The sequence below is a fragment of the Lampetra fluviatilis genome, chromosome 7, assembly GCF_964198595.1.
Source record: "Lampetra fluviatilis chromosome 7, kcLamFluv1.1, whole genome shotgun sequence".
NCBI classification, from domain to species: domain Eukaryota; kingdom Metazoa; phylum Chordata; class Hyperoartia; order Petromyzontiformes; family Petromyzontidae; genus Lampetra; species Lampetra fluviatilis.
The window spans coordinates 2,582,974-2,609,085 of NC_136281.1; the positions used below are offsets into that span (position 1 = coordinate 2,582,974).

Here is a 26,112-nt window from a genome sequence, read left to right on the forward strand (position 1 = left end):
ATTCCCTCCCTTGCTTGGCTGCCACTTCGTCATTATTCTTAAATATTGGCCAACATCCCTTGAGCCAGCTCCACATGGATTACGAAATGAGACGAGGAACAAAAACCGCCGCGTGCGTGAACGTGACTGTGCATGTCGATATTCTGCGCGGTGGTAGGACTTGGAGATTCCTCCGGTAACGATTGTTCACCTCAGCCACAGCATTCATCATTCTATTGTAATACACAACCGGTAGCAAATTTTCCTTTTTGATAGAAAAAAATGAATGGTGTTGTAGTCCCGCCTGGCTTGTTAAGCGTGTGTGTGTGCGTGCGTGTGCGTCTGCTGCAGCCCTGGAGGGGAGGCTGGAGGGTCTGACCCCGCACACCAATTACAGCGTGACCCTACTGGCCTGCACGGCGGGCGGCTGCACGGAGAGCAGCGCCTCCCTGCTCGTGCGCTCCGCCCCGCAGCAGCAGCAACAGCAGGGTCAGTGTCGGGGAATCCCTCGCCTCGCCACGCGGCCGCTCATACCTGCCGCCACCCTCGCCACCCTCCACCTCCTCCATGTCACTCGCTTCATTCCGTGCGCGTGTGTGTGTGGCGCCAACCTGTGTATATTTAAGCTAGAAATCGTACTTGTCTGGCAATTATAAAACATTATTTCCCAAGGGGGGGGGGGGGGGGGGGGGGGGGGTGGTGTTAATCTTCTCGTGGGTGGCTAGTGGATTACTAATGGGTGGAACAAAAGGAGAAAAAATCCTGTCAGGATTCCTCTTAGCCGTGACCACCTCTCGAAGGCCGGGAGCTGTGAGCGTCAGAACAAACGCGATCGGCGGCGAGAGATCGGCACCCGCCGCTGGGTTTGGCCGGGTTGGGCTTTCCTTCGCTGAGCCAGATCACGGCGAGTAGGGAGGAGAATTTCCCGAGGCATAATTGTTCCATTCATCTTGAAACGAAATGCATTAGGTGCGCTTCTTAAAGGGCCGACGCCATCAGAGACCATATTGAAAATTGATAGGCCTTTTAATTGCTAATGAATTTTCTGTGAAGAGATTTTAATTATAATTTGCTCAAGGCGGTGTGGCGGCTGGCGATTATTCCTGATAAGCTTCCAGTGGTATTTGGACAATGGCCAGTCTAGTTGCTGCGGGTGCGTGCACAGTGGAGACCTTGGAGGAGGAGGAAGAAGGGCCATTGTCACGCGCGCGCGTGTGCGTCGCCGCTCGATTCGATGCCGCGTTTTGATGGCATGCAAATTAAGAGCCACGAAGCCCTCTCCAGCGTGCCTACGTACATTTGAACAGTTAACAATAGTGTTTTTGCATAATTCAGCATTACCCGTTTAATTAAAATTAATTTATACTTCGAGCCAATTATTTGAAATGCTCAATGAGGTGATGCAGATGCAGTTAAACCTATGAATACTGTTGATTCATTTCCCCCCCCCGCTCCCCCCCATCCTCACCAGAGTCTCGTCGGTGTTGGGCTGCAGTGTTTTGATTCAACCATTGATAATATCTCCGGTTACATTTTTGTTACCATTTAAAGTGAGAAGAATTGCACAAGGAGGCGCACGCACGAGGTGATACAGTACGGCAATGCGCCAGCGTGTCGTTCATCTCCCGCCATGGCCTAGCTGCCGCGAGAGACCAGTTGTTCACCATCATCATGAACCCGAAGCAAAGCAACCGGGGCCCCGAACCTACGCGACTCTGGGTGTCCCCTCACGCGTGCTTCTGTGATGTGACCTTGGGGCATCGCCGTAGCTACCACATTGGAGGCATCGCCGGCGCAGCGGCCCAATTTGCTCTGTGCGGGATCTGCGTGGGTCATTACCCCGAGTGGCGTTGGTAGTAATCTGTGAGAGAGCTCATCATTTCTTACAAGCTCCTACCACCTGCCTCATGCGATGGTACAAAGACAGGATCCTGCGAAAGAGGCATAGTTTTGTTTTCCGCCTTGTCGGTGGCGCAGGTGAATGTTTCATATTTCATGGGCAGAAGTGATAATTGATGATTATTATTATTGCTGTCTGCCTCCGTACATTTGTTTCAAGCTGTGCTATGTAAGTGGATGATTTACTACACGTGGAAATGTCTGCGAGTGTATCTGGCTTAGTATTCGCCGTGTCATATTCAAAAATATCGTCCCTGCATGTTCTGTCACAAACTCAAACCTCTTTGTATGTATGTATGTTGAACTTCTTTTGCACCGTACTAATCTGTGCCATCTCATGAACTCGGGTTTCTCTGCTGGGATTTTACTATCAGTGTGAACGAAATATACTGCTTCAATCAATCGGTCAGTTAGTCAATTCACCAGACAATCAGTTATTCAATAAATCAATTCATCAGTCAAGCAGCTATTCAATCAATCTATGAAGACAATGCAACTCGGCGAGTCAGTTCTTTAAATCAAGAGCTGGCTGTAGCTTGTGAAAAACACAGAATCCCTCCACATCTTGGCAGTAACTGTCGAAATACTCTTAAGTGCTCAAATACAAAACGGTACGATTACGGTACCAATGCCTCAAAGTGACATGATTGCAGTAACATGGCCACGAAAAACAATGACATAAGCTAACAATGTGCAATGCAATACAATTTGCATTTTAACAGCGATTAAATGTGACCGCGTCCCTCGACGCTGTACAACAAAGTGGGGTAATGCATATGAGAGGTGCCTGAGGAAAACTGGTGCTTGAACGTGCAAATACTGCATCACTTGTAGTCGTGGAAATACGCAGCCACGGCGAGAGGAAGTCACACCGAGAGCTCACGTGAATTGGTAACGTTTACTTCAGTGGGGGACGTGTGTTTGCAAAACAGGGGCGTGAGTGAGAAGTGTGTTTGCTAAGAAAGATGTGGCTCTTGCGGGGACTGGTCTATGGAAATATTACCGCAAGGCTCTATGGGGGAGACGAGCATAGGGGCCATCCATTTAGTGGGTACGCATGGAGGGGGGATGGGACGTTAACCCAAATGCGTAGCTTGCGTATGGGGTGGGGGGGGTCTACTGGCAATGTACGCAGAGGAAACGGGGGGGGGGGGGGGGTGAAGCCTCGATAATAATTTGTCTACATTGGCCTTCAAATGAGTTAGATAATCCGGCGGTGGACTGTCTGTTTGCTTAAACACGTTAATATTATTCATCCTTGATCGTTTCTGCGTGGATTGAATATCGGCCGTTCTATAGGATTCGGGGGGTGGGGGTGTAAAAAGTCCGCGTGCGTACAGGGAGGGGGGGGGGGGACTCAAGTTTTGACGGATTTTTCTGCGTACCTCCTCAATGGATGGCCCCACACAGCCCGTGCGCTGCGCTCGCATGCGCTGCCGCATTGAGGATGAATCATTCACTTCAAAGAAAATCGTTCGAGGCAGTAGGAAGGTTTTACTGGTAGGAACCTCCTGGCTACACCAGCCCACAGGGGATTATTGTGTCCGTCCGTCGTGCAGGGAGGGGCTGGGTGGGGAGGGAGGGGCTGGGTGGGGACGGTGGGGCTAGGTGGGGAGGGGAGGGGCTGGGTGGGGAGGGTGGGGAGGGGCTGGGTGGGGGGTGGGAGGGGTGGGGCTGGGTGGGGAGGGGCTGGTCACCCCGTGGTGCCCTTATAAAACTCAACGTTTAACCTACTCACGCCGGCTTGTGTCCGCCCTCACAGTCGGGCATACTTGCGGAATACACCACGCCGCCGTTGACCCTGGCCATTGACCGAGCAACCCAACGTTCCTACCAGCTCCCTCCGCAGGAATGTGTTGACGCGTCGCGAAGTTCTGAGACCAGGGCCGCCACCGCGAGCCTTAGTCGGGTTACCGCCGCCCCAAATCATCGTCACCGCGGCCGCCCTGCGGTGATTCTTGTGAGCGGGGGTTGTTGGGACGCGGGGCGAGGAGGGCCTAGCGATGGCCGCACTGGCAGCTTCTCAGGGGCCATCCATTGAGTAGGCACGCAGAACATCTGTCAAAGCTTGAGTCCTGATCCCCCCTCCCTAAACGCACGCGGACTTTTACACCCCCCCCCCTCCCCCCCACCTGAGGCACCCCCTGAATCCTATAGAACGGCCGATATTTAATCCACGCCGGAACGATCAAGGATGAATAATATTGACGTGTTTAAACAAACAGATAGTCCACCGCCGGACTATCTAACTCATTTGAAGGCCAATGTAGACAAATTATTATCGAGGCTTCACCCCCACCCCCCCACGTTTCCTTTCCTATGCGTACATACATTGTGAGTAGACACCCCCCAGCCCCCATACGCAAGCGTACGCATTTGGGTTAACCCCCCTCCCACCCTCCATGCGTACGCGCTGCTCAATGGATGCCCCCTCGCCCCGCGTGCCCAGCAGCAGCAGCGGCAGCGGCGGCAGCAGCAGCAGCAGCAGCAGCGGCAGCGGCAGCAGCGGCAGTGCCCGGGGCCGTGACGGCGCCCGTGGCCGTGGCGAGCGCCACGTCCCTGCTGCTGTCGTGGCCGCCCCCCCCACGTGACCCCCGCGGGGTAACCGCCCGCTACTCGCTCTACCGGGACGCGGCGCTCGTCTACCAAGGCACGGGGCGAGCCGTCAACATCACAGGTCAGCGGCGCAGGGAGAGGGGGGGGACACCCGAATGGCCTTCCTCTGTCAGCCGTCTCACGGTGGAGTAGCCTCGTTTGCATGGGCATCTGAGGGGCCGTCCATAAATGACGTCACGCGATTTTGAACGATTTTTCACCCCCCCCCCCCTTCTCGTCACACGGCGTCACGAAAAGTTAGACCCCTCCCAAAATATATTTCCATTTTGAAAATAAAACACGCTTCACATTGCTTTAAACTATTGTCATTGTAGTGCGTATTTAATGTAGCGCTGCACTCTGATGTTGTAGGAGAACATATTTATTACAAAGTCTATTTAATTACGCGTTGTCTATATTTTTTTTAAGTTGCGCATTTTGATGTGACGTCACATTTCTCAAACCCCCCCCCCTCGTCACACATCGTCACAAATGTCTGACCCCCCCCCCTAGGTGCGTGACGTCATTTATGGACGACCTCTGATTCAAGGAATTAAATGGGGGCCAATCCCCCTCCCCCCCACCCACTGTTCAGTGCCGTCCTCTTCGCAGCTCGGCGTCTGGGTTTTTTTCCATCCCAGCTTAGGTGTGAAATTATTTCAAGGAAATCTAGAAATGACGAATGATAGCATTAGTCCCTTGTTTACACAGAACAAAAAAAAAACCTCGTTGCATTTAAAGATGATTCCTGGAGGGTTCTGAATTGCAATTCCTTAAATTATTATATTTTTTTATTAAGAAGAAACTAAAATGCTTGGTGAAACACACACATTTCAGGGTTAAACGCTACAGATATGTACAATGCCTGGGCTACGTTGTAGCCTTGCATACTCGGCACCTGGATCTCTGGACGGTCCACCACACCTGCTTGTAAAGCAGTGGCTCTTCACCTGGGGTGCACGCAACCCCTGGGGTGTGAGATGCCCTCTCTGGAGGTGTGAGCCATGGCAGATGTTTATATTTTTGTAAGTTAAATCATCCAAACACAAATTCAGCACAGGCACGTTTAGGGGCCGTCCATAAATGACGTCACGCACCTAGGGGCGGGGGGGGGTTAGACATGTGTGACGAGGGGGGGGGGGGTTTGAGAAATGTGGCGTCACATCAAAATGCGTAACTTTAAATAAATATAGACAACACGTTCTACTTTATTAAGTAGACTTTTTAATACATGTTTTCTCCTACAACATCAGAGTGCAGCGCCACATTAAATACGCACTACAATGACAATAGTTTAAAGCGATTTGAAGCATGTTTTATTTTCAAAATGGAAATATGGTTTTGGGGAGGGGGGGCAGAGCTTTGTGACGTCATATTTGAGGGGGGGGGGGTCTGACTTTTTGTGACGCCGTGTGACGAGGTGCGGGGGGGTCAAATATCGTCCAAAATCGCGTGACGTCATTTATGGACGGCCCCTAATAGTACAACTACTTTGTTTCATAAAACAATTTGTATTTTATAAACATTGTAACTGTCTTAACGATTGAGACGCAAAGGGGGTGTGCGAGGCCGCAGTAACGGTTACGAGCCACTGCTCTAAAGCACCGCGTGACCCAAAGCGACCAAACATCCTCCTCTTGTGGCAGAGACATCCCCGAGTTCAGACAAGAGCTTGCATCTTGAATCCCTGCCTCACTTGATGCAGCAAATCTGGCTGTGACGGTCCCACCTGATGACGGAGACTTGTGTTGCCTCCGAAACGTCGTGATTTTTATTTTATTTTAATTAATTTTAATTTCATTTTTTACCTACGTGACTTTACCGAAAGAACTAAGAGTATGAATCCTTGCAGTCACGAAAGCTTCAAATCTAGAATTGAAGGGGTGGGGCTTCCTGAGCAGTAGGCGTGGTTAGGAGAGGGGGCGGGGGGGGCTATGAGCAGTGGGTGGTGGCCACTCACGTTGTGGGTGTGGCTCTGTGAAGGTACCGCAAACGCGTGTATAACAGTCGACGTTTCGAGCAATGGCCCTTCATAGCGCGCATCAGTGAAGAAGGGCCATTGCCGAAACGTCGTCTATTATATATCTTTTTCTTTTCAAGCGGCCTTATTGATGAATAGGTTGATTATTTTTTATTTAGTTATGTTTGTGCACCACTGCCAACGCAGTAACAGCCAAAATAATTGCCGTAAAAACTGTGCGCCACGTGTCCCAGTCGAGCCTGCCAGCAATGTTAATAGCTTTAGGATTGCAGGCACTTGTGTGTGTGCGCCCCAAACCCACCTCCCATCGCGTGGACCCCATGTGTCTCCGCCAGGCCTGGGGGTCTTCTCCGTGCACACATTTGTGCTCTCGGCCTGCACGGAGGGCGGCTGCACCAACAGCTCCGCCGTGACGATCACCACCGCCCAACTCCCGCCGACACACGTAGCGGCACCCACACTCACCGTGCTGGACGCACGCTCCATCGCCGTGCGGTGAGCCCATCACCTTGTGGTGACTGCATCACCGTGCGGTGAGCCCATCACCTTGTGGTGACTGCATCACCGTGCGGTGAGTCCCATCATCATGCTGTGAGCCCATCATCCTCACGTGAGTCCATCACCTTGTGGTGAGCCCATCACCTTGTGGTGAGTCCATCACTGTGCGGTTGGGCCGACACCGTGCAGTGAGTTCATCATGACATCGATCCATCGTTGCCATTTTAGTTAAAAATCGTTAGTTCACTGAAAATCAGATGAAGGAAACAAAAAATGCACGTGTAAAAAAAAATTCTGGGCTACTCACATTTACTTAAACATAAATAATTCGAAGTATGATGTGATGTTTTTTTTTATGAATACAATAGCTACGGCTATGAATGTGGCGATTGTACAGCGCGCCCCACTCGGGGTTGTGTGCGGATCCGACCTTTGACCCCTTGCAGGTGGAGTGAGCCCCTGGAGCTGAACGGGGAGCTGCACTGCTACGAGCTTTACGCCATCGGGGACAAGCCCGGGCAGGAGGAGGAGGGCTCCACATGGCCTGGTGATGGAGAGAAGCCCCCAGTGTGGCCTAAGCAGGTGGTCGAGGTTCATTATGAGGAGGATGAGGGCCGGCAAGAGGCGGCCGTGGCTGGAGGAGGCGACCCTCTGGCCTTGCCAGCTCTGGCCTACGGGAAGCTCCTGTACAGCGGCGGAAACGCTACCCTGGAGCACCGTCTGTGGCGGCTCATCCCCGGAACTCTGTACCAAATCCGGGTAGCTGTGAGTGTCCCTCTGCACCGCTCTTCAACACGGTCGTTGCCACGTGCGACAGCTCAATTTGTCACGCGTTGTAGCTCAGTTACTTCGCATCGAAACCAACACTTTGTTGTTGATGCTTCGTTTCCCGTGGCCATGGATTACATGCACATGTACAGCCCTTTGGCAATGCACCGCACCATGAGGACCTCCATCACTTTGCTGCATTGCCGTCAATGGGCCAGGATGCAGCCCGATTGTAACTTGCGGTGAGGGTGAACGTGGATCGAGGCGGCGGGCGTGCATGCGTGCTTTGCGTGGCGTTGGCGCGGTCTTCGCAGGCGTGCACGCGCGGCGGGTGTCGCGTCAGTGAGCCGAGTGCCGCCCGCACGGAGGAGGCGGCTCCGGAGGGGGTCGCGCTGCCCGTCGTGCGGTCCCCAGCTTCAGGCTCCCTGCTCGTGTCCTGGGGCCCACCCGTCCGGCCCAACGGTGACAGCACTCGCAGGCCCGCGCGCCAGCGTATACGCCACGCACAACCACGGACACACTGGCATACGCATACGTGCCAAAGCATACGCACCGATATATGTACACCAGCGTATGCACAACCGCGTACTGCAACATCGGCAGCAAGACACAAGCCAACATATACGCGTGGCCCAAAGACAACTACACTCACGCGCATTGTTCTCAGGCATTGGGTCCGTTGGTAGCCATGCGGCAATGGGGGAAATTCCACGTTCCCATGGTGAAGGGCGGTATTTAGAAAGGCAACCACTTTCCACAGAGTTACATTTGAAAATATATATATACATTTTATTGAAAACAAATTACAGAATGAGTCTCAAGTGCCTAACCAGTCATAATGCAGACATGATTCCTTGTAAAAGGTTTCAGTTTGGTGTTTTAACATCTCAACACCTGTTTTGTTGCCAGAAAAAAGGGGAAAACCTATTCGCATATTTTGATGCTGGCAAAGGAGGTCCCATAATGCCTAACCAAGACTGAACATTTGCCTTTCTCATGTTTTGCGTTGGTAATTGAAGGATGTGATCATCATCGGGCTGCAGTGGATGCTGCTCTGGACTCCATTTGATCAGCTTTTCCCAAATCGCGTCATTGCGTCACAAAGCGAAACTCCCACTACGTCTCGCACAGGAACACACGTCTTCGCGAAACCACACGATAAGCAGCAATTCAGTGCAAGCGTCCCCCTCTCAATGTTTGGTTGCATTACTGAATCAAAACAGTTGCTTTTTAATCCAAAACCAATGCAGAGTTGTTTACATGCACAAGCTTGCATATAAATGTTCGGCATTGTGAAATCTACAAAACTGTCCAATCATTCGTGGCTTGTTGCGCTACCGAGGTCGCCTCGACCGTGGCTTCGTTGGCAACTCGGGCGCTTTTCCGGCCGTCTGCTGACACCTGCTGGGCTTGCAGGCGGCTGCCGCAGCTTGGCGCTCTCGCCAATAAATGGAGCATGTCGCGGGCATTACCGCGACTCCTCCAACGGCGCCGTCGCTTAACGCGGTTGATGGTGTGCCTTGGCAGGGGCGATCACGAGCCACGGGCTGCTGATGAACGGCAGCCTGGTGCACGACTCGCCGCACTCCATGAGCTACCGCGCCACCGGGCTCGCGCCATGGAGCCCGCACACGCTCAGGGTGCGCGCGTGCACGGTGCGCGGCTGTGCTCTCGGAGCCCCGGTGAGTCCCGGCTTTGGGCTCGCGGCCAGGCCGAGCGAGCGAGCACGCCAGACCGTCACCCCCACGGCTCGGTCACGGGGCGGCACGCCATGCCTCACGGGACTCGCTCGCGCACGCCGATCAGCGACGTACGCCGATATCGCTGCTATTGCGTACTTGCAAACAATCCGTCAATGCGGAGCAAATTGTCCGCGCGCGGTGCGGACACCGACTCGAGCAGGAGGAGGAGATGCGCACATGAAGGATGTGATCATAGAGCAGGGCTTGGCACGGGCGTGCCACCGCACTCGGCGCTCGGCCCTGCGTCGGTGAGGCACGGGACCCAGGGCTGGTCTGTGTGTGAGCGAGTGCGGGCTCCGCAGCGTGGGGGACCGGCCGGTCAGCGCTTGACCCCTATTTGTCTGGTGCGCCGTGGGTGCCCTAGCTTCATATTCCGCTTCCGGAGATACGAGCTGCAAATTTTCCCTTAGAGAGCCCCCTTACTTACCTGCAATATTGCTGCTAAAATTAGCATTAACACCTAGTGCCTAGCAGGCACTTTATGCTCGAGTGTAATAATTTACAGTCTCTGTGGGTGATGCTAATGAGCCATGCCTCTGGGGTCCTCCGGAACGAGCTCAAAGCAGAACCAGCAAACTTGATATGTAGCTGATTAATGTTCAGCAGTGTCCAGTTAGAAGCAGCTCATTTAAATAACTATTTTTAGAAAATTGATTTTGGCTGTCTGTGAATGGAGCTCTGTTTGCTTTATTGGAGTAAAACTCTTAGGATGGCAGAAATGTATTTTATCTCTCCACCAGTATAAGCTTCACTTGTTTGTCTTGTGACAACTGGAATGGCACAATTTTGGCCATTTTGTTACATGTATGTATGTGTCCATGCACGCACGATTCCCGCTCACGGCCAATACTCGTGATGATAATCTGAATCTGTCCTGGGCCTCCGCTCGGTCGACTCAGCCTCAAAGGATTACCTGGTGCGATGTGTGAACATTGCCACTGGGGAGACGAAGGCGGCTGGGTGTGGTGGTGGCCACCCACCCCTTCGTGTGCTGTGCCGGCCTTCACAGCACTTTCCCCAACAGTCTGTTCAGGCTAGAGGGGGAATCTTAGTCTCTTGTGCATGCTGCTACACATGCATGCCTGCATTCAGGCATGTGTGCTTACACACCACAAGGTGGTGCATCTGCCAGTCCTGTTCCGTGGCCACTTGCAAACAAGCGTTTGACACTTCGCTTCCAAAGTGCGCCTAGCCTGGCGCAATAACTGCGGCTAGTGGCAGTCGTCATTGTGGGTGCTTCCGTGCAATGGTTTGTGTGCGTGTGTCTGTTCTTGTGTCTAACCCTGACCCGCACCCGCGCAGGTGGAGGCGCGCACACAGGAGGCCGCCCCTACAGGTCACGTGGAGCTGAGCGTGGCCACAGAGGACGCGACTCGGGTCACGTGGCTCGGACCCGCGCAGCCAAACGGACGACTCACCTACAGCCTCACGTGCGTGGGGCCCTTCTACAGCCGCCCTGGTGGGTGGCTTACGCGACAGGTCACACACACAAAGATAAAGACCACGATCCTCCGAATAGCCTCAGCAGACTTTTGGGGCAAGTGCTGCCAGCGAGTAGCACCTAAGAAGGCTGGCACGGCACACACGTACACACACACGTACACACACACGTACACACACACGTACACACACACACACACTTCACGTGCGAGCCGACTCTGAGTTAAAGCCCGTCCTGCCACAAGAACATTGCCCTCAGACATTGAGTATCAATTTGACATTTGCTTTCCTAATCAATATTCATGTGTAGCTGCGATGTAAATATTAACCCTCCCAGGGAATTGATGGATTTTCACAATTCGGGCGTCATAATTTGCTTAATGAATGCATTGTTTAGCTTATTTTTCCCAATCTCATATTCTTGGAAATAATTTCCCTTCTTCGTGACCTTACCGAAAGAACCAAGAATTCCTGCAGTCACGAAAGCTTTAAATCACAATTTCCCAATTTCGTTTGCATTGATCTTAAATGTTTTCCCCTTACTTTATTTCCCCCAAACATATAGGTTTCACTTATTATTTAACAAATTATTATTTTTCACACAAACTCAATGTTTGTCGGCGTCGGCATCGACTTTAACCGATTAATTTGCGCGACCCCTCCCCCCATCCCCCGCCCTCACGCGTGAACGCGTCGCACGTTCACGCGTTTCCAGAGAGCGGTGACTCGAGCGTGGTGGAGGAGTCCCGCGAGGTCCACAGTGGACACGAAGCCGGCGTGTGGGTGTTGGTGCGAGGCCTCGTGCCCCTGTCGTCCTACTCCTGCTCCGTGAACGCCTCCAACAGCCACGGCCACGTCCTGAGCAACCACGTGGCCACGCGCACCCCAGCCGGCGGTCAGCTGAGGCCGCGTGTCGCGCGGCACAGCGCACCCTGCTCATGGCGCGCGGCACTCGTAGTGCACGCCACTCGTAGCACCCTGTATCATAAATCACAGCATTTGACACAAAACACGTATATTGGGGGTTCAAAACCCACAAACTTGGGTCTATTACATGACTCTGTCTTCTCGACAGACCTGTTCTCCACCTGAGGACGGCTGCTTGCGTTGTGGCAGAAACGTCGTGAGAATTATTTTATTGTTTTCTTTTTATTATTTTATTATTTCCATTCTACGTGACTTTACCGAAAGAACCAAGAAGATCTATTACATGTGTTTGTCGGAAGCATTTCGACAAGATGAAATCTAAATTGCGACGGAATTATTTTCCTGAAGCCATTGCCTTTTCCGCTTCCTTGTGCTGCCCATCTGCTTCCCGACGCGCGCTGCCCCCCGCGCGCCACCCCCTGCCCGCTGCCCCCCGCGCGCCACCCCCTGCCCGCTGCCCCCCGCGCGCTGCCCCGTCTGTTTCTCACTCACGTCCCGACGGTGCGCGTGTGCGCAGCCCCTGACGGCGTGCAGGCCCCGAGCCTGACAGCTGTCAACTCCACGGCCGTGCGGGCGACGTGGGGGGCCCCGGCCCCGAGCAGTGCCCCGGGGGAGCTGCTGTACCAGCTGCAGATGCGCAGAGCAGGTGTTCCCGATGGCGTCGCAGAGTAAGACGCCACTGTTGCTGCCGCTCCGCTTAGTGGCTCTGCGGAGGCCATCGCCCCCGAGAAGCACGCATAAGCGCCGCGTTGTTATGGGCTCAGTAACCTCAGTGCCAAACACAAGCGCTCATTTTAGCTTTGTGTTTTTTTGTTTATTGTACCGGTGCTCTGGTCCATTACCGTGTAAACTTTGCACGGGTGCGAGTGGCCGTACTTTTTTGTCCCAAAGTGGAAATGAGAGCAGAGTGGAATGCTGATGCTGTGGCGTACGTGCTGGTCTCTCGCCTCTCTCTCCCCTCTCTCCCCTTGGCCGCAGTCTCTTCCTGGCACCGTCCACCGCCTCCAGTATCACTGCGGCCGCACTGCAGCCTCACACGCGCTATGAGTTTAGATTAATTGCGTATAACAATGTTGGCAGCGGCACGAGTAACTGGAGCCAAGTGGCCACACACGAGGACTGTAAGTAGACGATGTACTCTCTGTTATGGGCCTCTGTGTGAATCCTTACACTGTTAAATGCGGTTCATTAAAATTAATACAAATTTTACTTTGAACGCTCCGTCATTAGACAGCTGTGCATTGCTTTCAAAAAATATAAATGGATTAGTTTATTTCATATGTTCTGCAGTTGCGTATGTATTGTGTTCCCACGTTGCACCCTGGCAAGTCATCATGCCTGAGCAAGTGAGAGTAACGTGCGTTGCGGTGGGACTCTGCTTCACTGGCTGTATGCTAAAACCTCCAGCTCCTGGAGCTATGGAGGCCCCCACGGTGTCCGTCCTGGACTCCAGCACGGTGCTGCTGCGGTGGCAGCGCCCGGCGCAACCCAACGGCAGGCTCTCCCACTACGGCGTCTACTGCAACGGCTCCCTCTGCGGCGCTGTGCCCGGCAGCGGCACGGAGCTGGCTTTCAGAGCGGGCGGCCTCCGCCCCTTCTCGCCGTACGCCTTCGCCGTCGAGGCCTGCACGCTGGCGGGTTGTTCCCGCTCGCCGGATTCCCTGCCGGTGCGCGCCCTCCCAGCCGGCCCCGACGAGGTGCCGCCGCCGCCGCCGCTGCTGCGCTCCCGCACGCCCGGCTCCGTGCTGGTGACGTGGCGCCGCCCGCAGCGGCCCGGCGGCCCCGTCGCGCTGGAGCGCCGCCGCGCCGGCTCGCCGCTCGCCTCCGTTGTCGTCGCCACGTGGCCGCCGCCGCCGTCGAACGCCGAGGGAGACGCAGCTGGAAAAGAGATGGAGTATTTGGACGAGTCGCCCGACCTCGTTCCGTGGACCGCGTACGAGTACCGCGTGCTGGTCGGCACCGCCGGTGGCGTTGCGGCCGGCAGCGAGTGGAGCCGGGTGACAACGCGACACGCGCGCCCCGCCGGGCTGCGGCCGCCTCGCTTGGAGGTCTTGGGGCCCGACAAGATTTACGTACGTCCCCCGAGCACGCGCCTCGCCCGCACCTCCCGGCAGCGCAGCCGCGCGCACGGCCCTCACCGGCACGTGCCGACTCCGCAGGTGCAGTGGGCGCCGCCTCTGCAGCCCAACGGGCGGCTGGCGCGCTACGAGCTGCTGGCGCAGGGCGCGCGAGCGGCGGTCGGCGACTTCTCGGTGCTCGGCCACACGCTCACGGGCCTCGTCCCCTTCACTGACTACGCCGTCAGCCTCCTGGCCTGCTCCAGCGGGGGCGCAGACCTGCCCGAGATGGCGGGGGGCCGCGCAGAGAGGCCGGGAGACGCAGTCGGCACAGATGCGGCAGAAGAGGCGCTGTGCACGGAGAGCGATCGGTCCCACGTTCGTACCCCCCCGGCAGCCCCCGAGGGGGTCGTTCCGCCTGTGGCCACGCCCGCAAGCGAGTCCCTCGTCGTCCTGTCCTGGCAGCCGCCCGCCCGGCCCAATGGACCCCGGCTACGGTAACCGAGGCCGGCAGCGTTTGCTGCGTCGTGCAGCGGTGGCGTGGTCGTAGAGCTCACGCTGCTGACATCTACGCACGTGATCGCTTTGAGTCACACCTTTACAAAAAACACGTAATTGCAGATGGACAGTGGTTAAACGGTAATCAAGGTTTGATAGAATAATAAAAATGTTCGCTGTGCTTGGAATACAATGGCCTTGTTACCAAGAGGCAAGAGGTCTGTGTATCGTGCTCTGGCAATTTGCGCGCAGTGAGAGGCGTTCGAGAAGTGTGAGAAGCTTGCGCCGCGTGCCGTGCGCTCTGCAGATACGAGCTGCTGCGCTGCAAAGTGGAGCAGCCCCTGTCAGCGTCTCCTCCGAGAGACATAAACCTGTGGATGAGCATTTATCTGGGAACAGATCTTTCCTTCGAGGATAAAGGACTCAGCAGGTAATTAATGGATAACGATTCCTCGAGGCACCGGTTTCATGGCGCTGGCATTGTTTAGAGTCGTGATTTATGTGATTTACGATGCTGGGTGTCTGGGCTCCGTTACTGCTACTACGACTTGCAACCCCCCCCCACTCCCTACCCAAAAAAAAAGCACAGCCTGGGACGCTTTACAAAGTGCTTCACCGTTAGACTTTGTCATTCGAATCCAGCGGCGCATTTCAATTCGGTTTCACGGTTGAGCAGCTGGAGTTAGCGCAGCACTGCAGTGTGCGTGGCAAGCGGTAGTGTAGCGGTAGTGCGGTGGTAGTGCGGCGGTAGTGCGGCGGTTTGCACGCTGCGCTACAAACCCAGAGGCCCGAGTTCGATTCCCACCCACGGTCAACATAAGTGACGATTACCTTAATTCCCACAAGTGGCAGATTGAGACGAGCCCGAAGTATATTTACAGATTCTTTGTCGATCTGCCGCTGGATGAGGGCCTCTCCACACTGTACGGGTCATGGAGGTTATTTGACCATACTTCACCACGTTGATTAGTGTGCGTTGGTGAAGGTGTAAGGCACATACGTGGCAGCATATAAGTACAGTATAACAAAATATTTTGCTTCACTGCCTGACACGTAGCCGCCACAGCCTGGAACAACAAACTGTTGTGCATGGTGGTCACACATCCAATAATTATTCACGCTCAAACCTTCTTAGTTTACAAGATCTGAATTGTGGGCACATTTACGGTGATTTGGCCGTAAGCAGACCCCGTAGCATATGGGTTGCCTACTCAAACCCTACGTTTGCCGAATACATTCACATCTACATCCTTAGAGCAGTTGGCTTGCTGGCTGTGTGACCGCGTGCGTGGCCTTGACACGTCTCCGTGGCTGGGCTCGGCAGGTTCACACGCTACGCCTACCGCCTGCTGGTGCACAACACGGCAGGCTCGGCAAGCAGCGCACCCGTGCTGACCGACACCCTGGCCGGCGTGCCCCTGTCCGGGAGCCATCTGGAAGCATACGCCCTCAACCACACGGCCCTGGAGGTCAACTGGACCCGCCCCGGTGCGTGGCAGCCTTTAGCGCAGTTCTCTAATACTCAGACAAGAGCCCATTGAGACAACACATCACACCGCAATTGCCGTTCCCTCCTGATAAACTGTGCGGTCATGGTCGTTGACAAAAGGTACAATTCTAAATGTAGTTGATAAGCAGACTGGTTGTCTGACACGCAGACGTTAGTCATTAATTCTTCGTGAAATCACTGCCTTGTATTGATTTGGTGTTTAGAATATTTCGCTTTCTAAGACTTTCTGTCAACAGTCACTCCGTGGAAGGTGGCTCATTCAGCGATGCTGCCCCCATTGTTCACAAATGCCTTCCCCTAGCCATTTGTGCTGTCGACCCCCCACCCATTCCATGCCAGGTTCATGAATGACTAACTCCCTGCTTCTCTGCACAGCGTCTTGAAATGCGGTCGCACTTAGATCCCGTTATACACCCACGTATTGTCCTACTGCGACGAGAGTGGCATTGCATGGGATGTGTCTGGGGTGCCGGCGTGCGTGCCTTGCCAGGACTCGTCGAGCTGCAGGGCGCCGTCACCGCCTACACCGTCTCGATCAACAGCAGCTTCTCCGCACGCTCCCTGCAGTTTCCGCCGGGCGCAGAACGCGCGGTGATCACGGGGCTGAGCGCCGGCACGCTGTACCGCGTCTCGCTGTCCACGTCCAACGGGGCCCACGCTGTCACCAGCAACACACTCCACGTGGTCACGCCGGACAGAGGTGAGCGCCGGGCAAGACCCCCCCGTGCTCTCGGGGAAGGAGGGGGGTGGACAGAGTGAAGAGAAGAGGCAACACGAGGCAATCGATTTTCCGTGAGGGCGCGGGGGGCAAGTGGGCCTCTCATCTTCGCTACGCTAACATTTCCTGTTGCTGGCCGGGGGCAGGTCAAGTGGTAAAAGCTTTAGTTGTCACAAGACGAGAAATCAATAGTGGTCCCAGCGAGAGGAGCACGGGGACCCTGGGAGTTGATGCTGTGAGGGAGCGATTGGCAGGGGCGGCCACACGCGGGTCAGGTCGCTTCAATGCAGCTCGTGCACTCGCCTGAGATCATTCTAAAGAATATCGCTGCTGTGTCTCAGGGTGCTTTTTGTCCGTGATAAATTAATTAGTAGAATGCTTAAACATGCAATGTACCCGATATACAGACAGCATCACTTGTCGTGGTGTTTGTGGCATGTTTCACAGCCTACCAGTCACAAAGTCAATGGCATTAAACAAATAATGACAGAACAATTAATTCCGTCAATTCATTGGTCACATTTTTTCCACCAACAAAAAACCCACCACGAGCAATTTCTCACCAACAGGAGTGCATTGTAAAAGCCAAACGGCGATATTTGTGATTATCGTACGACCATCGATTACTGCTGAGCTGTGTTTGTGCGTGCGGATCCATCCAACGTGTGCACGACAGAGCCGCGGTTTTGCGTTTGTGGACACAAGCGAGGGGTTTCCGGCGCGCGGCACAGCGGTGTTCAGACTCGTGTGCGCCGCATCTCAGTGGCGCATTAACGTGTCTGGGCAGTGTTTGCGTATCGTGCCTCTCTGGCGTTCACGCCGAGGCAGACTCTGCTTCCCAGGTGCTTACACGTCCGTGCGGAATGTCTCAATGGTATTTTACATTTCCGTGCAGCGTTCATGTCGCGCGACATGCATCGGTGTCTGGGCAGTATTTGTCGATGCAAAAAAGGGACGATCTCGCAGAATCAGAATCTGTATTTATCCTGGAGAAATCCGATGAGCTATGAAGCGCTTCTTCACAAGATGTCCAGTAGGGGCAGGTCGGAAACGTATCTCTGATACGCCGATGACATCATTATGTATGTATGTTGAACTTTTTTCACACCGTACGTAGCAAAACGCGCTAATCAGAAGGTGCAGAGGAAGGACAACAAACTAAACACAAAAAGAAGTTCTAAAGAAATTAGTTTTGCATACAGATTTAAAAGTGCATAGCTCCAGTGGCTTCCTAATATCAGAAGGAAGAGCGTTCCAGACAGCCGGAAAAGCGCATCTGAAAGTGCGCGATGCGGTGACTGACTTTTTTCGATGGCGAGCCAAAAGCCACTGCGAGGATGACCGAGATCATCAATGACGAGATCAGCAAGGTAATAACTAATCATGGAAATGAGTGACGGGGAGTTATTGAAGAACTTTACAAAAGAGTGCTGCAATGTGCGGCACGAGATATATCTGAGCAAAACAAATGCCAGGTGCAGCAAGTTAATTGAAAATGTAAAAAATACGTTTGGAGGGAAACAACTGGAAAACACTGAAAACGTCATATCCAGCGGCATTATTGAAGGTGGTCTATTATCCAAATGATGAAATAAAGAGGGGAAGGAAAGCAGAATGGTGTGCTTTTGGAAAACTGAAATGGATAATGAAAAGCAACTTCCTGGAAAGGAACAATTTCAATCGGTGCATATCACCTGCCACATGGGTGTGATCAAAAGCATGGGCAATCACAAAGGAAAATGGAACAAAGGCTGACGAGCACCCAAAGATGCATGGAGAGATGCAAGCTGGAAATTATACTGAGAGACGGAGAAAGCAACACCTCGATCAAGGGAACAAACAGAATCAGAGACAACACATTGACTCTTTAGGAAAGTAATTGAGCTTGGGAAAGGAACATGATTGGAAGGGACGATGGTCAATAAAAAAGACCGGTAACTGAATGGCAGCCAAAGCAGGGAACACACCCTATAGGATGTAAAAACTACGAATTATTTTTATTTCACCAGGTAAAGCCCCACAGAGCTATGAAGCTATTTTTCAGAGGCAACGTGGTCACAAATGATAGCGCAACGACGTGGCTTATCATGTGAGAATTTAAAGCAGCCAAATACTCGAAACGAGTGTTTCTAAATGTGGAGGAAAGAGGTGCCAGGGTCGGGATCAAACCCGTGACCTCCTGCATACCTGGCGACAGAGTTAACATCTCCTAGCCACTGACGAGATTGGAGTGGCGAGATCTGGTCGTGTGCAAGAGCAATACGGATTGAAGCATTACAGGGCTGTGTGAAATGGGACATCAATGGGGCAGGCCGCCATCCACCAGTGGCTAGAACATGGCTACGTGTTTTGATTTGGCCATGTTTGTTTGTTGTAGTACGGAGTTAGACTGTTGGCATTAATCTGAGTTGTCTTGTGGTTGTTGTTGTTGTTGCTTGACTTTCATCCCATTGGGAGTTTTGCACACAGCGTTGGTGTACGGTAGTATTATTACTTTTATTAATTTTTATTTTATTTTTTCACCTACGTGACTTTACCGAAAAAACCTAAGAGTATGAATCCTTGCAGTCACGAAAGCTTCAAATCTAGAATTGGTGTACGATGCTTTTTCTGGAATTTTTGCTCCTTTTTTTCCTAGAATTTCAGTTTGCACTTAGTCACATAGTCACTTTAAGATGTTTTATTGTTCATGTTTTAAGTTTTTGTTTGTTGCGGTTGCACCCGATTCAAGAGCCGAATGGCTCACAGGACTGCACCTAATAAATGAACTTGAAAAATGAACTTGAAATGGCTGATGGCGAAGGTGTTCACACAAACACGGGCCGCGTCTTCGCGAATATTGACATTCGTGTGCTCCTTGTCCGTGATGTAAGCTCCCTGTCCGCGTGGCGCCCGCTTCTCCAGCAGCGCCGGAGGGGTTGGCGCCCCCGCAGGTGGAGGTGCTGAACGGCACGGCGGTGCGCGTGGCGTGGGCCGCCCCGCCCCGCCCCCACGGCCTTGTGACGTCATACGCGCTGGTGGTGGATGGGCACCGGCGCAGCACCGGCTTCCGGGAGCCCGGCTCCGCCATCGTTGGCGACCTCCAACCCTTCACCGCTTACGCCATACAGGTTGCGACCCTGCGTGGCGTGGATTGCAAAGGTCGACTTGCGTTGGGGAGTGCTCATGTCTCTTTTTGGGGGGCTCAGCCAGTTATGTAACTTCCACATTACTGTGCCAGGGGCAGTGTGAACCAGAGTACAAGAACTCATGGCTTCGCACAAAGTGGTATTGATTTTATCACTCTGGAGGGATGTTGATGGCCTGAGTTGACTCTTGACCGCGATCCGAACTGATGACCTTGCGGATGTAAGCTGCATACTTTTGCCGAAGCGACATCCAGCACAGGTTGTAAAAATATCCCTTCTAAATAAAGGGGGGTTTGCATTGAGTGTAATTTTATTGTCACATGCACTTAGCATAATTATTTTAAACAGCTTGTCAAAAAGTATTGCTTTTACATGTCCTGCTGCTAATGAGTAATGATTCGCAAAGTCAATGATTGAAACATGCTCATGGAACTTCATAAGCAACCGGTAATTAAATCACTCGAGTGCTTTGTATAAATATAGCTTTGGAAGCGTCTTAAAAAGATTGAATCCACAGAACAGCAGAGGCCCTCTAATCTGGATTAATCATCAGCAGAATCTAACTGGACTCACAAGAACCGCTGACAATTGGACGGCGATTATAAAACCCAGGCAGGGCAAGCGATGCCTTGTATGCAGGATACCTGTCGCATTTGGGGAGCAGTCAAAATATGATTGTAATAGTATCATTGAGATACGGGCCTCATGTGTCATCAGTACGGTCGTGTGGTCACCTGTGCTGCAGATGATCTTGTGTGACGGTGCCACGCGGAACCACGAGGGTTGAGGACGGGGGTGGCCTTCACAGTATTCCTCGTGTTGAGTTGGCGGCGTGAGTTCATCTCCAGTAGTCTCAGCCACCTTGTAAATCACTAATTAGAAAGAGTGCATACATTCTATTTTAGTGCCGTTTACGGGGGGGGGGGGGGTGGGGGGTTGTCCGGTGCGGATGCCCCGCTACTGATGTGATGTGTGTAATTGGCCACCGGACTTATTAGCGCTCACCATTCTCATTAACGCATCGCTCAAGCTGCGTCGCGCGTCAAGGAGAGGAGCTGGGTGTCGTGGCCTCAGTGGGGGGGGGGGGGGGTGGTTGAGGGCACGGATGTGCGGATGCTGAAACGGACACTGCCGCTTCGCTGGGCCAGCGCGTGAGGGGTGCCTCCTGCCACTGTTTGTGTCACGTGCGCGTTGGCTGCAGGTGGAGGTGTGCACGCGCAACGGATGCTCGCTCAGCGACTCCGTGGCGGTGGCGACGGTGGAGGAGGAGCCGCAGGACGTGTTTGCACCGCGTCTCGGGGTCCTCGGCTCAAGGTCAGTGTCCATGCCGTCCCCGCTTCCCCCAGCCCCACTGTCACCCCCCTCTCGCCCCCTCCAACCACCAGCCCCCACCTCCCTCCACTGAGCTTCACCGCAATGCGGATTCAAACTCTGTCCCGGCCATCACCCACGAATAATTATCCCCCAAGACAGGGTAACGGTGGTGCGTCGCTTTGAATAAGGCCTACTTGCACTGCCAGAGGTGTGAAGGTGCAAGAGTCAATTAAAATTACATTGACGGCTCTGATTTAATTCCAACGATGTAGCAATCGTTTACACGGAAAAGCCTCGGGGAGCGATGCCAGGGCTGGAGCCGTGGCTCTTTAATTGAACCCGACGACGTGACAGTACGTAACGTTAACTTCTGTGTTGCTGAGCTTGGAGAAGGACTCATGTCTTGAAAAGAATAATGAAAGGGTCTCGCAGTGTTGCACAATTTTTTAAAGCGAATCGTCATGATAACGTGAGCCATGTTTACACTTGAACATGTTTTTTTAACTAAATTGCCAACTGATGTGCGTGCGTGTGTCCGCGTGTGCGTGCGTGCGTGTGTGCGCTCGTGAAGCGCCGTGCGGGTGGAGTGGGACCTGCCCGGGCGACCACGTGGACTCCTGCGGGCGATCTCCGTGCGGCGTAGCGCCATCGTGCCGTGCGCTCACCGCGCGGAGGACTCGTGTCCGCAGGGAGAGCGCACGGACAGGGATAGAACGTGCGGCTCTGCCTGTTACTCCCCTATCACACAGGTGACAAGGCTTGCATTACCACCCCACTCTCACACAGGTGACACGGTCTGCATTACCACTCCACTCTCACACAGGTGACAAGGCTTGCATTACCACCCCACTCTCACACAGGTGACACGGTCTGCATTACCACTCCACTCTCACACAGGTGACAAGGCTTGCATTACCACCCCACTCTCACACAGGTGACACGGTCTGCATTACCACTCCACTCACACAGGTGACACGGTCTGCATTACCACCCCACTCACACAGGTGACACGGTCTGCATTACCACTCCACTCACACAGGTGACACGGTCTGCATTACCACCCCACTCACACAGGTGACACGGTCTGCATTACCACTCCACTCACACAGGTGACACGGTCTGCATTACCACTCCACTCACACAGGTGACACGGTCTGCATTACCACTCCACTCTCACACAGGTAACACGGTCTGCATTACCACTCCACTCACACAGGTGACACGGTCTGCATTACCACCCCACTCTCACACAGGTGACACGGTCTGCATTACCACTCCACTCACACAGGTGACACGGTCTGCATTACCACTCCACTCACACAGGTGACACGGTCTGCATTACCACTCCACTCACACAGGTGACACGGTCTGCATTACCACTCCACTCACACAGGTGACACGGTCTGCATTACCACTCCACTCACACAGGTGACACGGTCTGCATTACCACCCCACTCACACAGGTGACACGGTCTGCATTACCACCCCACTCTCACACAGGTGACACGGTCTGCATTACCACCCCACTCACACAGGTGACACGGTCTGCATTACCACTCCACTCTCACACAGGTGACACGGTCTGCATTACCACCCCACTCTCACACAGGTGACACGGTCTGCATTACCACCCCACTCTCACACAGGTGACACGGTCTGCATTACCACTCCACTCACACAGGTGACACGGTCTGCATTACCACCCCACTCTCACACAGGTGACACGGTCTGCATTACCACTCCACTCACACAGGTGACACGGTCTGCATTACCACCCCACTCTCACACAGGTGACACGGTCTGCATTACCACCCCACTCACACAGGTGACACGGTCTGCATTACCACCCCACTCTCACACAGGTGACACGGTCTGCATTACCACTCCACTCTCACACAGGTGACACGGTCTGCATTACCACCCCACTCACACAGGTGACACGGTCTGCATTACCACCCCACTCTCACACAGGTGACACGGTCTGCATTACCACTCCACTCTCACACAGGTGACACGGTCTGCATTACCACTCCACTCACACACAGGTGACACGGTCTGCATTACCACTCCACTCACACACAGGTGACACGGTCTGCATTACCACTCCACTCTCACACAGGTGACACGGTCTGCATTACCACTCCACTCTCACACAGGTGACACGGTCTGCATTACCACTCCACTCACACAGGTGACACGGTCTGCATTACCACTCCACTCTCACACAGGTGACACGGTCTGCATTACCACCCCACTCACACAGGTACCAGACAGGACCCACCATTGTGAGCTCTGCTTAAAATCCAATCTCTCATCACTTTATTAGAAGAAGAAATCTACATTGGGCCATGTTCATCCACAAAATCCTCAATGGCAAATCTGTGCTCTACTTTGCGAATTAATGAACCCCAATGTCAAATACAACAAACCTAAGGCGAACATATAATTACCTTTTAACTATCCTAAGAACAATACTTGGAATCGGTGACAAAGACTTTGCCATTGCAGCTCCAACGTTTTGGAACAACCTTGTTTCCTCCCTTACCATCGTACATCTTCAAAAATATTTTCAAGCAGAAGATTTCTGCTGGATACAGCCTCATTTGCGAATGTGATTTGTAAATGAATATTTAACAATTGATTGAGTTACATTTTAACGTACAATTTTTATTGAGGGACTGTGTTGTTTTTGTGTGGTCTGGGGACTGTTTTTGCTGTTGTTTTACTGCCTTCCAAAAGCTTGGGAGTTGATAATGCAAATTCAACTAATGATTTCTTTTAATTATAAAAGGGGCACCACGGTGGCGAGATGTTATCCTGCTCGCCTGGTATGCAGGGGGTCGGAGGTTCGATCCCGACCCTGACGCCTGCTGTTTATTAGGAGTTTGAATGTCCTCCGGATCCTCTGGTTTCCCCCTCCACATTTAGAAACATGCATTGAGAATATTTAGATAATTTTGCTGCTATAAATGTCCAAATGTTGGGTCACTATGTTGAGCTATCATTTGTGACCAGGTCGCTTCTGAACAAGTAAACCCGTAAAAACAACGTTTTTCACTATAAATCCTTTATATGCGTGGCGGCTAGAGTCCTCTCGTCCTCTGGCTTGAGATGGCTGCCACCTATGGGTCAGATGATTGTCTGCCACCATTAAGCAATTGGTAATTAAATATTTAATTTGTTTTCCCTAAACAGTGTAAAATTTAGGAATTTTTTTCACGAACTTAATTGTCACACACAACGAGTCTGTGTGGAAAATGCCAGCTCGATTGGATCACGGGAAGTGGGTTAAAAAACGAGCGAAAGATTTGCACGGTCCTAAGCAAGCAAGCGAACTTAATATAAAGGATTTAAAAATATATTCGCCTGTCGAGGACGCGGGGATCGATTCCGCGACCTTTGGCATGGGAAGCAAGGGCGCTACCAACTGCGCTACTCCGCCACGGCCTGTGGAGGGGTTATGCTCTGGGCTCTTATACTGTGACGTTCAGCCAAAGCGATGAATGAGTTCTATTTGAATATATGTAAAATACATTTTTTTTGCCTAAAAAGTGTAAAATTTTGGGAATTTTTCACGAACATTAATTGTCTGGCACAACGAGTCTGTGTGGAAAATGTCAGCTCGATTGGATCACGGGAAGTGGGTTAAAAAACGACCGAAAGATTTGCACGGTCGTAAGCAAGCAAGCACGCAAGCAAGCAAGCACGCAAGCAAGCAAGCATGCGAACTTAATATAAAGGATTTAAAAATAAGTTAACACGTCAGTGGGCTTTGGCTGGTAGAATGGGGATGGTTTCGTTTTATTTATATGTTTGGGTGATTTGTTTACCTCTCTTGTACGTTGCACTACTATCATGTGTTCGTACTGTTTCTTGTAACGTTATTACCCGCCCATACTTGGACATCTTTGAAAAATAACTTTATTGCTCATCGGATTCCTCCACTATAAATAAATATGCTGATTCTCATACAGGTAACAGATTCTCCTTTACCACTCCACTAGCACAGGTAGCAGCCTCCATCACCACTGCCCGCTCAGTTACCACAGCCACTCTCTTGACACAACCACCACCCACTCACACAGTCACTCTGCACTACACCAGCGCCTCGGTTGCTGGGTGTTGTTCGGCACGCTGCGCCATTTCAATATTCGCTGCACATTGTTGGGTGCGCTGCGTGTTGCCAGGTTTGTTGCGGTGGAGTGGTACACGAGGCCAGGCCCGACTACGCATGTTGCGACGACCGCCTTGTGCTGCTGGAGGGTGGACCCTCGGCCGTGTGCTGCGGGGGGCGGTTTCACCGGCCCCTGGTGGAGCACACGTGCTGTGAGGGCCACTACGTCCACGTGAGGCCAGGTAAGCAAAGCCCGGTGGTGGCGGCAGCAGCAGCAGCACCGGCAACACTTACACCACCCAGCCAAGCCCGGCGGCTGCCAGACACAGGGGTGCACGTGCCGGGGTGTACAAGTACACTCCACTGCTGGATGAGGGCCTCCACAACACCGGGCGAGTTAAAGGTGTTTTGCTGGACAGTACGGGTTGGTAAATATGGGGAGCATAGATGTGTAAGTACCAGAGGTGGGACAAAGTCATTGTTATGCAAGTCGAGTCGCAAGTCATCAAATTCATGACTCGAGTCTGACTCGAGTCCAAGTCACATGACTCGAGTCCACATCTCATAGGTGGGACAAAGTCATTGTTATGCAAGTCCAAGACGAGTCGCAAGTCATCAAATTCATGACTCGAGTCTGACTCGAGTCCAAGTCACATGACTCGAGTCCACATCTCATAGGTGGGACAAAGTCATTGTTATGCAAGTCCAAGACGAGTCGCAAGTCATCAAATTCATGACTCGAGTCTGACTCGAGTCCAAGTCACATGACTCGAGTCCACACCTCTGGTAAGTACCATACAGAATACAGCGCAATGGATTAGGATGCACTGCCCTCTGATACCCTCCGTGCGGTCACTCATCCAATAATAACCTTATATCCATGGATATCAGCCATCCAAGCACTAACCAGACCCAACCGTGGTTAGCTTCTGAAGTGCGTATAG

At 52.8% G+C, this 26,112-nt stretch overlaps 1 protein-coding gene across 1 annotated transcript in view; it reads left to right on the plus strand.

Moving 5' to 3' along the window:
- Positions 1-26,112, plus strand: part of USH2A (usherin) — a 112,258-nt gene that overhangs the window by 52,642 nt on the left and 33,504 nt on the right. The window contains exons 30-48 of the mRNA XM_078858151.1: positions 331-468; positions 4,391-4,555; positions 6,790-6,949; positions 7,399-7,717; positions 8,035-8,182; positions 9,248-9,402; positions 10,765-10,921; positions 11,618-11,797; positions 12,347-12,497; positions 12,808-12,950; positions 13,237-13,901; positions 13,989-14,383; positions 14,692-14,814; positions 15,709-15,872; positions 16,385-16,594; positions 19,520-19,722; positions 20,942-21,054; positions 21,626-21,803; positions 25,242-25,410. Coding sequence (XP_078714277.1) covers positions 331-468; positions 4,391-4,555; positions 6,790-6,949; positions 7,399-7,717; positions 8,035-8,182; positions 9,248-9,402; positions 10,765-10,921; positions 11,618-11,797; positions 12,347-12,497; positions 12,808-12,950; positions 13,237-13,901; positions 13,989-14,383; positions 14,692-14,814; positions 15,709-15,872; positions 16,385-16,594; positions 19,520-19,722; positions 20,942-21,054; positions 21,626-21,803; positions 25,242-25,410 — 3,936 coding nt within the window. The remainder of the gene's footprint in view (positions 1-330; positions 469-4,390; positions 4,556-6,789; positions 6,950-7,398; positions 7,718-8,034; positions 8,183-9,247; positions 9,403-10,764; positions 10,922-11,617; positions 11,798-12,346; positions 12,498-12,807; positions 12,951-13,236; positions 13,902-13,988; positions 14,384-14,691; positions 14,815-15,708; positions 15,873-16,384; positions 16,595-19,519; positions 19,723-20,941; positions 21,055-21,625; positions 21,804-25,241; positions 25,411-26,112) is intronic.